The 11,828-nt window shown below is 37.2% G+C and overlaps 1 protein-coding gene across 2 annotated transcripts in view; it reads right to left on the bottom strand.

The window, feature by feature from the left end:
* Window positions 1–740: 740 nt before the first annotated feature.
* The window catches only part of CDK17 (cyclin dependent kinase 17), a 189,110-nt gene continuing 178,022 nt past the window's right edge, over window positions 741–11,828 (bottom strand). For both annotated transcript variants that reach the window (XM_048835534.2, XM_048835535.2), the window contains exons 10-17: window positions 11,330–11,453; window positions 7,622–7,742; window positions 6,963–7,060; window positions 6,506–6,611; window positions 5,521–5,563; window positions 3,534–3,624; window positions 2,897–2,974; window positions 741–2,435 (exon numbers count right to left, since the gene is read on the bottom strand). In XM_048835534.2, the coding sequence (XP_048691491.1) occupies window positions 2,398–2,435; window positions 2,897–2,974; window positions 3,534–3,624; window positions 5,521–5,563; window positions 6,506–6,611; window positions 6,963–7,060; window positions 7,622–7,742; window positions 11,330–11,453 (699 nt within the window). In that variant the 3' untranslated portion in view covers window positions 741–2,397. The remainder of the gene's footprint in view (window positions 2,436–2,896; window positions 2,975–3,533; window positions 3,625–5,520; window positions 5,564–6,505; window positions 6,612–6,962; window positions 7,061–7,621; window positions 7,743–11,329; window positions 11,454–11,828) is intronic.

Below are 11,828 nucleotides of genomic sequence, written 5' to 3'. Positions count from 1 at the left end.
TAGTTATATAAACATTTTACTGATAAAAAGTTCTTACCCTTGCATCATTTAAAGAATGCCAAATTTTGACTTACTAGTCTTATGATTGTAATCTATGCATAATTAAAACGTTAGAGTCTTATTAATGTTAATTCTTACTATCTCCACTGAGCATTTTATTCCAAATCTTGTTTAATTTGTATGTACAAAACTAGACGGTTTCTTCTGATATCTATCTTAGGAGATATATGATACTTGTCTTTTTTCCTGCAAAGTTTCTAATACATTGCAGTCTATATCAGATTTCAATACTGAATGTACAAAAATATAAGTTACCTAGGGACAATCTTTTCAGTTCTTCCTCACAGGCAAATTCTGCCCTTGGACGTACGTAGAGCTCACCCACTGATATCAATGGAAGGCACATATATGCACTGGACCCTGAGTCTTAGGCAAAACGCCTACCTGACATCTGTGGGACGTTTGTTTTAACTGAAGAATTGGGCACTCGGTAATTACAATGAGGTCATTTTGCCTTGTAAAATCCCTTCTAGGATTGAAGAGTCCGGCTGATGCCACTGCTACTGCTTCAATGTTATGAGAGTTAGTGATAAGCTAAGTTTAGAATCAATCAGTCCTGCTCGGTATGGAGCTGGCTAAAAATGTACTAACTCCTCCCCCAAAAAACTGCAGTTCACCAAATCCATATTTTAACAACACAGAGCCTTTGTAATTATAAACTTCAAAACAAAACCAAGGAATTCCATATAATATTTATACTTTCAAAAGTACAATATTAATACAGGTCTGTCAGTTAGAAACAACAGCAGTTTGTTAGGCCTACAGGATTTCTTTAACATAAAACCAGTTTACAAATGCTGAAAAGCAGTAGTGGTCCAATATTCACCATTACACGTGAGTTTGTCTCTTCCAGAAAATAAAAAAAAAAATCCCAATTAAATTTACCAGCATCAAGAAATATTAATAAAATGCTCCCAAACATGCCACAATCACTATTCACAAATAAAGTTAAAATGAAATATACAAAAATTCACTTAATACTGTTAAATAACAATAAACTACAAGATTTCCTGAACCGAAATGGTAGGACCCCTGAATGTTTTACAGTGAATGTCAGGAAAAAATTAAGTTATCTATGACTATATTCATGATATACCAGCCAAAGATTTACATGACCATTTCAAAATATACCAATAAAGATTTACAGTCTCTTTAAGATGCACTAAACAAATAGGTTCATAAAGGTGAACACAAATGCTTAAAAATACTGTTACTATTACCAAGGGTGTACTTATGATACTCACTGAGATGCATAAGCATAGTAGTAACATGTTTACTATCTCTGGTAAACAGATAACATCTAAGATCTTAAAAACCCTCTAAGTTCCCATGTTTTCAAATGTCTCCAGTATATAGTGAGTTCTTATCAAGTATGTACTTGCATCTTTCCAGTTGATTTCAAGTGAATAATATCATAAAGAGGGAGCAACAAGAGGGGGGTGGAAATGGGACATTATTCCCATGCTCTTGTAATTAGTCATCCTGTTCTCTTGTAAAGACAAAGATAGTTTCAAAAGAAAAACAGGGCATAATGTACATGAATGATCTTTTTACTATTTATATTTCTAACTAGGTTAAAAACCAGGTAAAAAAGTCATTGCATCAGGAGGAGCCATATGCACAATAATGTGCAAATATCTTCAATCAGAGTAAATCCTGACAAAATGTATCATCCCATCTCCTTTACCTGTAACTGATATAAGATCTGAGAGCAAATAATAGATAACCATTCACTTGTTTGAATCAACTCTCTTAATAAGAAACGAATGTGCTTTATAATATTTCATCTACTGTATTGCCAATGTTAAATAAGGAATTAAGTGCTATGAACTTAGAGCGTTAAAGATGATTCACCTATAGTCAAGCAAAGCTATGTTTACATTCCAGGAAACACTGCAGTTTAAAAAATACAAAACTGCAGCAGTAAAACAGTTTATGAAGAGAAACAGATGCATTCACATATTCTAAAGCCATTGCAAATTTTTTAGGCATTCAACTGTTGTGTTAACTATACAGACAGTAGTTGTTTAGCAGCAATGATTCCGCAATAAATAATGCACTGTGTTTCTCAGTTCTGCACAAAAATTGCAGCTACAGTTACATCAACAGCTGTAACCTACTGGCTCTAATGGCAGAGGAGACCTTAAAACCAACTGTACAAAAAATTGTCACACTGTGACAACAAATATAAAAACATAATCTGCATGTTGGAAATAAAAGACTCCACTGCGAAGAGGACAGTGTAGACAAACTGAGATTCCAAGTCCACCGAAAGAAACTTCAGTTCTGAGTCCTTGATTGATGAGATACTCTTGGGCTTGAAACTGCATTACCACCTTAGAAAAGCATGCTCTGCCTTCTGTTCTTCCCATGTGCTAAAACATAACATGAATTCTGTTAAGAAACTGAAGCATTCTTACAACACACACTGTTACGGCACTCTCCTGAGATGTGTTTCTATAAGTGTCCTTTGCTGTAATATCTGATCCTATATTAAATCTCTTGCTAATGCAGTCCAGTGTATTCTCTGTCCTTTGACGCGATATATTTGGTGCTCCTTCCATTGTGTATCAGATAAGTTATTCAGCAGTCAAAAAGTGACTGTTTTTAAGTGCTGGTTTCATGCTACTTGTCCCCTCTACTTGTCCCCTCCCATCTCAAGTAAAACTCATTTGTTTTTGTATGTTTAACTGTATATGTATTTTATGAATCTGAATAAATAATTTCCATATATTCACAAAAATAATTTTTTACACATTATTTTCAGTTTATAGTACATCTAACACAGCACTCTAGATTGAAAACATGAGAAATACCATGATGAATGTTTCCATACCTGTCTCGGGGTACGAGGAATTTCGAAAGCCAGGGTCTTTCTGCAACTGAATCTCTTTCAGACTGAATATTGAGACACCTGTAACAATAAAAGAAAATGAAGGTTGCACTCAAATGTGATTAAATTTTATTGACGAAATTCTATTCTCAGTTACACCAGTATAAATCTGGAAAAAGCGCATCCTCATCTGGAGTAGATAAACTACCTTCCCTAAAATGCTGATAAATATCTTGAACCCACTAATGTGCCTTGGTATCTCATGAGTTTTCTTTATGAAGTGGGCACCCTGCAAGTAAAAACAAGACACACAAAAGTCTAACTCACAAATCTACTCATTATAAAAGATATTTCTCTTCTATGCAAACAATCAAAAATATCTTTAACAACTCATGTAAATAGAAAATCCATTATATTTTGAATTTATGCTGTTGATTTGTCTTTGAGAGTTTTGCCTAAAAAAGTTACCCATCTTGTGATGTAACATACTTTTATCTGTTTAAATACCTATGCACCATTTCAAAAGATCTTTGGTATTTTTAGAGTTTAATCACAGATAATACGTCGTGCTACTATTAATAAAATAAAGATATTATCAACCAAGGTCAATGGCACATTACTACTTTTTTATTTCTCTTACTTTCAGGCAAAGCATGTACCCTTGTTCCTAGACTTCTGAAGTATGCGTGTTTCATGGCCTCTTCTGCCGAAACTCTTTTCTTAGATTCATACTGTTAACACAAAAGATTGAATCAAAAATATAATTTTGCTTTCCCTACAGTTTTTCTAGTGACAATTAATGAAAAGATTGAAATTGGGCTATTTGTATATGCTCATATTGAGCTGAAATGAAATGAGGTCTCTCTTGCACTCTTAGATTTTAAAAAAAGATTTCACAACACTATGCATTACGCTGTGGCACTTTCTATTAAAGAGGATTTCACACAATCTCCTGATCCATAACAGTGTACTCAACTGGTTTTGCGTTTGCATTTTTGGACCCCAAAGATAATGATGAGTTTATTTCACTAATAAAACGTGTTGAGCATGCAAGAACAAACTTCAGGCACGAGCTTCAGGCAATGTTTGCTCAGGGTACACAGCTGAATAAAAGACAGATACTGGGGTGGCTTTTAAGCAGCAGGCTGCAACTTTCTGAATTTTATACTAAGTAGAGGCAGAATATGCTCAACTCATCTCACATACCACGCATTTAACTGGGTCCATATTTGGGTTACAGGGCTCCCACCATACAACCAATAATTTGGGGCAGATTCCTCAGCCTAATAATCCCTAGGACTCAGCTTACTTCTAAAATGACTTCCAATGTGGAAAGGAAACACATACAGCCCAATTTCCTGCCTGAACACAGAAAGGCAAAGCCTAACCGTAAAGAGCACTTATAGCCAGAACCATACTTATTAAATTCATACCTATAATAAAATTACTGTACCTAAATGCTCTCTTTTTACATTCTATTTTTTAAGACTTTAGTCTGATTCTTGGGTATCTTAACCTTCTTCTCTCCTTGGCTCATTTTGCTGTTCACTATGTGCTTCAAGCCTAGGTTTGCTGAATTCAGCTTTAATTATTAACAAATGTAGTGAGAATTCAGCTATGGATTACATTTTATTTTATAAAAAGCCAGGAAAACAAAAATGTGGCCATCTAAAATTAGAGAACAATCCCTGAATTCCTAGGGGGTAAGTGGACTTCAACCCACTCAGTTAGCCATCACTAAGGCTATGATTTAGTCACAGAGGTCACGGCAGTCACAGATTCCATGACTTTGCTGGACCTCCGTGACCTCTAGGGATTCAGGAGGAGGACGCGGGACTGTGTATTCCTTCCCTGCAACAGGTGCTGGCTGGAACAAGGACCCTGCAGCCCCAGCGATGTAGATTACTCCAGGGGCTGCAGCTGGAGCCGTGCGCCCCAGCCCCATGGAATCCCAGCTTGGCGGGAGCAGCGCGCCCCAGCCCTGCAGCTTCCCGGGTTTGGCGGGGGCTGCACGCCCCAGCCCTGCAGCTTCCCGGGTTTGGCGGGGGCTGCAGCCGGGGCTGTGCGCCCCAGCCCCGGAGGCTGCAGCTTCCCAGGACCGTGTGCTCCTGCTGCTGCAGCCAGGACTTGGCTGGGGCCGCAGTCGGGCTACGCACCCGTTCCCCGCAGCTGGGCAATTTCTGGAGCAAGGGCTGTGTCTCCCCCATGGCTGTGCCCCCCCCCGCAGCCACTGGAGTCGGGGCTGTACCGTCTGCCATGGTGGGGGGGGGCTCAGCCTGTCAGTCTCCCGTCTCCCGTCTTCCCCCCCCCCCCCCCCCCCCGCATAGGACTCCATTCCTCCCCCGTTCCTAGCCCTACCACCGGTTATTTTTAGTAAAGTAACTGACAGGTCACGGGCTCTGTGAATTTTTGTTTATTGCCTGTGACCTGTTCGTGACTTTTCCAAAAAGTAACCTTGAAAAAATCTTAGCCTTAGCCATCACACAGTGAACCTGTTATCAACTGTACTTAATGCCCTACTCAAACTTCAATTGCATATATGATGTAACTGATTTTGTGGATTTGAGCCTTTAAAAAGGAATCTAAAAATACATTTTACAAAAGATAAAACATGGAAAGCATCTTACCTGAAGGAACTTTGCTATCAATTCAATTCCTTCGGAGTCTAGCCTAGAAATAACAAAAAACACCAAATAGTTTAGTGAGCAATATTCACAAGTGCAAAGTTAGAATGGAGTGGATTTCATAAGATGATATCCCACTTCAAAACAAAATGTAATTTAATTAAAAATTAAAGCAATACTTACACCTGAACATCTTCTGTGTGTTTGTGTTTATACATATGTACATACATAAAGATATCCCGACATCTCAAAAGACTGACTGTAAACACGAGTTGTAGAATTTACTGATGATAAATCAGTGGGGAGATAGAGAAGGACCCTGACCCTTGGACTGTGACTCAATAGGATGACAAGGTCATCTGATGTGAGCAATTTTATGGTTTCCCAATAGCTTTTAAAACCGAAACTCACTGATTGGATAGGAGGGTAAGAGTGCTAAACTATGTTTCTTTACAATCAAAAGGAACATGCTTCATCATGTGTTTGGCTTTGCTGAAAAGTTCAGTTATGGCAATGATACTTGAAATGTACTAGATACAGACCCTTCAAATTCCTAACCAGGGCTTTAGAATCGCCACAGAAGGACTGCATCAAAGAATTCTTCTCAGATTTTACAATAATCCTACTACATGATGGGATGGGATTTTGGGAATTTAGTAGCTGCAGTGTGAATAGTCCTACTATGTAGACATAATAAATAACACTTATAGTTATATATGCCACTATTGAGTCTCAGTGTTTGGATTTACAGTGCTCCAAGTAATCAGGAACTCAGTAGTGCTAAATCTCAAATTAATGAACTCTGCTAGATACCATTAACTTCAGCCTACAGTAAAACAGTTTGACATGTGATCTTTTAAGGGACATATAGTTAACATGTAACAGCACAGTACACACGGAAACTGGTTCTTGTGTAAAAATAGGTGTGTGGACACAAATATAGCAGCCACTGTACAAGTAGAAATTCTAGTAATGAAACATAAAATACCTTGGTGCATGGTTGATTAGAGGCTGTGGTTTGTATTTGGGAAAGTTGTAGTTCCTAAATTCGTCATTGGAAGAAATGCCTGGCCATGTTTCTTGAGAAGGAGTTCCTGTGTTTAAATCAAAAGAAATTAAATCTATACAAGTTATATTAATTATAGGCAAGACTTAGAAATAAATTTTAAGCATTGGGGCCCTGTAACATGCCACAATGGAAAAGGAAGGAATGTTTTACAACTTCAGTCATTTTGTTTAAAATGTACAGACTCAAACTTGTACAAAATGAGTAACATTGTATTTATTCATCTTCATCTAAATGCAACTTCAAAATTCATTCCCTCTTTATAGAAGAAGGATCTGCTCTGTACCTTATAGTTACAAATTATTTTTCAGAAACCCTCTCTTAGAATGGTGAAGTAAATCTATAAGTGTAATATTATTGGTAACAATACTCAATTTACCCAAAAGTCTGAAAATTAAGTGCAGTTCATCTTCAACAGTTGAACCAGGAAAGAGAGGTCTTCCAGATGCCATTTCGAAAAATATGCATCCAACACCCCTTTATAAAGGCAAAGAAAAGGAAAGATGAATAAGTAAGTAAAAAATAAACAAAAAACTTACCCTTTAAAACATTCAGCTGCTCAATATCTTTGTGATTTATCAGGTTAAAAAAATTGCTATATCAATTTGCCATTAACTATGTACCTCTATTGGAAATACTGATGTAAATGAAGAAAAAAAAACAAAACAGCCAAAGAGTTCACAAGTGCTGAACAAAACCTCTGCAGTACATAGATAATATCTTTTCCTTCCTAAACACACACACGCACAAAGCAAAGGGAACAACTGATAAACTAGACATATAAAATAAATATTTAATCAATATAATATAATAATGCCATCATGTCAAACTGGATTTAAATATTGAATAGCACAATTGATGCATTGTTAGCAACTTTCTTTATCAGCAATTTTATTTATCATATCTTAAACGTAACCCTATAGAAGTTGTCTGAAATTTTGAGGGAGCTGTTATACTCAGTTACAAGAATTAATGGACAATTATAACACATCAACTTGAGTATGAACAAAAATTAAAATCTGACCAAAACAAACATACCACATGTCAATTTGAGTTGAATATTCGGAAGATCCAAGGAGAACATCAGGTGGCCTGTACCATAATGTGACAACTTCATTGGAGTAGGTCTTTGTAGGAACAGACTTCGCTCTAGCCAAACCTTCATAAAAATAAAAATATAATGTGTTTTTTCTGGAATGGTATCTACCATTTCCCTCAGTTAAAATATTGTGTACATCTATTTGCTTTTGTTTGTGCTTCTGCTTTCTTGGCTTCCTCATTTTTAGTCTGAAGCCGGGCTAAATGGTGCAAAGCAGTGACCTTATTGCAAGCATCTTAAAAATGAATGAAATCATACTGACCATTCACGACACCATAAGTTCGTTCTTATCCAAAAGGAATACCATTTTTTCAGAGTGAAAGTTTTGTGTTGTTGTGAAATATGCATTACTGTATACTTGAGAATAACTTGCTTATCACGTGGGCAATGCAAGATTTACAATGGTCTTAATTATTCATTTCCTTACTTTTAAGTGCTTCTGTTTTGTAAGTGATGTGATAGATCCGGATATTATTACTCAGCAACCAAACATTTTTTTAAAAGTGTTTCACTTTTGAAATAAATGTAAAATATTGTTATAATTAGGCTGGGCAAAATTTCATTTTAATTTTTTGTTATCATTTTGATGGACAATATTGATGTTTATTTTTATGCTTTTTTATTTTTGTTTTTATGGATTTAACTTTTCACTGTTGCAGGAAATGAAGGGACTCACCCATTGGAGGGGTTAGACAATTATTTAATGACACCAGACACTGAGATTCAAAAAGTTAAAGCTTTATAACTGTTAAAAAACACAAACTGTCAATATCATATAACAAAAAATACAAAGTAAATATCCTTAAATCAAACCCTAATAACTTTTCAAGCAGCATTTTTCTTGCTTTTATACATTTCAATTATCATCAATGTAAATATATTTTTGTCTGTTTGGGGATATAAATCAACTGAGAGCAATCTAGCCCTTGAGAATGACTGACACCCCAATCTGGCAGAACCACATCAAATCAGCATGTAAATTAAGAATTTTAAAATGGCTGGCTGTCCCAAAGCATTTCTCCCTGGGTAATGGCTCAGTTAAGGACCTCAACCAGGGAGAAATCACAGATCTACAGTATCACTCCAAAGGCTGCCCCCTTCCCTTCTTATAGTGATGGGGTGGTGAGGGGGAGTCATCCTCAAAAAAAATAAAGTCAGATTAAAATTTTAGGCTATCACAGCTATCAGAAACTCCTGTAGAATAAGGGCATAGGGTAGTGGCAGTGTTAAGTACTGAACTGCTTAAGAAATTTTTTAAATAGAATTGAAGAATTATTAAAAGGCAAGTTTAGCATAACGTACTTGATAAATATACTTCTTATCCTCCCAATTTGGATAATTAATTATATATTTATAGGGCTCAATATTTTTCCAATAAAACTGTGATTCACCTTTAAATATATAGGACTGGATCATGCCCACTGTTCTTTCAAGCACTGACGCAGGAAAAAGGAGCAAAACATGCTGAGATCACCCACATTTCATCAGCGGAAGGGCCCACTGAGTCAATGTGACATCATCTTGCACCTCAGTCTATGGAATCCCCTAAGCTCTATCTCATCTGGAACTCTGTGATATTGGGAGTGAGGGGGGTGGTTGGGCAGTGAAGTGGTGGAGCCACAGGAAAACTGCTCTCTCCCTCCACGTCCAAAGGGACTTCCCAGAGTAATAATGCCAGACCATGTCAGCACTGTCTTAGGCAACATTCTGTTCTCTACTGGCAACTGCTCCCTTCGGGGGCATTTTCGTCCAGGTGTGGGTGAGGAACCAATGGTAACATGGCCACTAGTGGAGCCTTACTGACATGGAGAATAATGGCTAATAGCAATATAATCCATGTGAATGCCCCAATCCACTGTAGATGCTCACCGGACTTCCCAAAGTATCTTAGAACATCCATGAGTTAGAAGGGCCAGGCAATTCACCAGGCAATTCACCAGGTGGGGAACGCTCCTCCCCATCATCTTAACAAAATTATTTGTAAGAAAATTCTGCAAGATAAAGTTCACGGAGTTTCTTTGGCCCTGTGGTGATGATTTGGCCTGTAATCACTAGAAATCCTTTCTGTTGGTTCCCACTCATTCAAAAAAAAAGCACCACAGGAATTGATACGCAGGGATATTTCCTGGTGTCCAAGGATGAAATCACAAATGACTAAGAAAATTGACTTAATCAGAAAACCAGAGAAAGGGAACAAAGATAGGGTTGGGGTCCTAACTACCAAGTTGAAAGCTAGTCCTATAAAAGATTAATTACAGTTCAATTAGGCTTTGTCTACACTGGAACTTCATCGGCAAAACTTTTGTCGTTCAGGGGTGTTAAACACCCTCCACCTCCACTGACCGACAAAAGTTTTACTGACTAAAAGTGCTGGTGTAAACAGCACTTTGTCAGCAGGAGCGTTCTCCTGCTGACAAAGCTGCTGCTGCTTGTGGGGGGTGAAAGTTTTTGTCTTTTCCTGCCAACAAAACAAACAGCAGCTACACTGTGCAGCTTTTAGTGGCACGGCTGCAGCAGCACAGCTGTGTTGCTAAAAGCTGCGTGGCATAGACAAAGCCTTATACAGGTCTGCTGTCATGGCCAGAGAAAGTGTGTCGGGGGCAGGGGGATTGAGCTGTAACTGAATATAAAGTATTTTATTCTGAAAACATGGTACAATTCCTGTGGGATAAATAAATAAAACAAACCAATGAGGCGTGAACACATGTGGTGTTGCATATTGGAGAGAAAAAATTATTTAACTTAATTTAAAATATCAAATAAAAGAGTATAATGCAGGTATAAGGGTCCTTCCTAGATAAAAGTGAGTGGTAACAAAACTACTAACAGATGATGCTTAAAACTGGAGTGGCTGGCAGACAGAATATACAAAGAACTATGACACTTATCACCGTATCCCATATATGAGGCACAGAAAGAGCCGTAAGATGAGGCATAGTTCAGGTTGGATGCTGAAACAAATTAAAAAACAAACAAACCAACAACAAACCAGAAACGCTGAAGTCAAACAATCAAACTCTTACCCAAAACAGATTAACAAACAAAAATAATTATCTGGATGACTTTCAAAAAGTCAGACATGAGCTGCAAACCTGAAATTCCAGCAGCTTCAAACCATGTGGGCTGACTTCCCCCACTGAGCTGACCAATACAGGTATCCAGCACACAATGGACTTAAAAATCTATTTTTTCAGGCCAGTTCATGCTAAAAGTGACAGCCTAGTATGCACCACATTGGAGGTATCCAGCTGCCATAGAAACCCTCTGGCAGCATGGAGCTGGTCTAATGATCTCAATTAAATAATTTTATCGTTTTCCCTTTATGGGAACACAAGCAATAGCAAAAAAAATGAAGACAGGATCTCATCAGCTATATAAAGCTAGTCAGAGTTACACAATATTGGCTTCAGTAGCCTTTGGAATGAATAAAGGTATACACAGAAATGGTGTGAATGTGTATTTTCAGTGATTAATTTCCCTGATGCTTACAAACGGTTTGGGTACATGAACACTCCTACCCACACATGATTTCTAGGTTCAACAAGGTTTACAAACCTTGGTTTATTTCAAAGATTTTCTTAAAACTGTAACTCAGTAAAGAAAACACTGCTCAAATAAAATAATAAATATTTTTTTTCAGTCCATACCAAAGTCTGCTAGCTTTAGTTCTCCTTTCTCATTAATGAGTAGATTTTGTGGTTTCAGGTCTCGATGTAGCACCTTCCTCCTATGACAATAGGCCAAGCCACGCAGAATCTGGTATAAAAATAGCTAAAAGAAAAACAAATTAGACTTTCAAAAATATTCATGGGCAAATGTGCAAAGCAGCATGTTACTCTTCCCATAACAGCGGGTTTTGGGCCATCAGAGCAGCAATTACATGGCTATATTGCAAGCAAGACAAAAACCTTCTTACACAAGCAAGTCACTTTCCCATGCTAATGTATTCTGAATATCATAACTACTGTTTAAAGATTTAAGACCTATTTATGCCATCCAGCTACATAATTATTATGAAACACTTAGCACATCAAAGATTTTGAGAGTGATTTGCTCTATATAATAGAAGAGAATCAAGTGGCTATTAACTTTATAAGCATTTACTACTGCACTCTAAACGTCTTTCCATGTAACACTCTCAATTAC

Source organism: Caretta caretta, chromosome 1 (assembly GCF_965140235.1).
Source record: "Caretta caretta isolate rCarCar2 chromosome 1, rCarCar1.hap1, whole genome shotgun sequence".
NCBI classification, from domain to species: Eukaryota; Metazoa; Chordata; order Testudines; family Cheloniidae; genus Caretta; species Caretta caretta.
The sequence above is the reverse complement of the archived record's forward strand: the minus strand, read 5'-3'. Positions and strand labels throughout refer to the sequence as shown.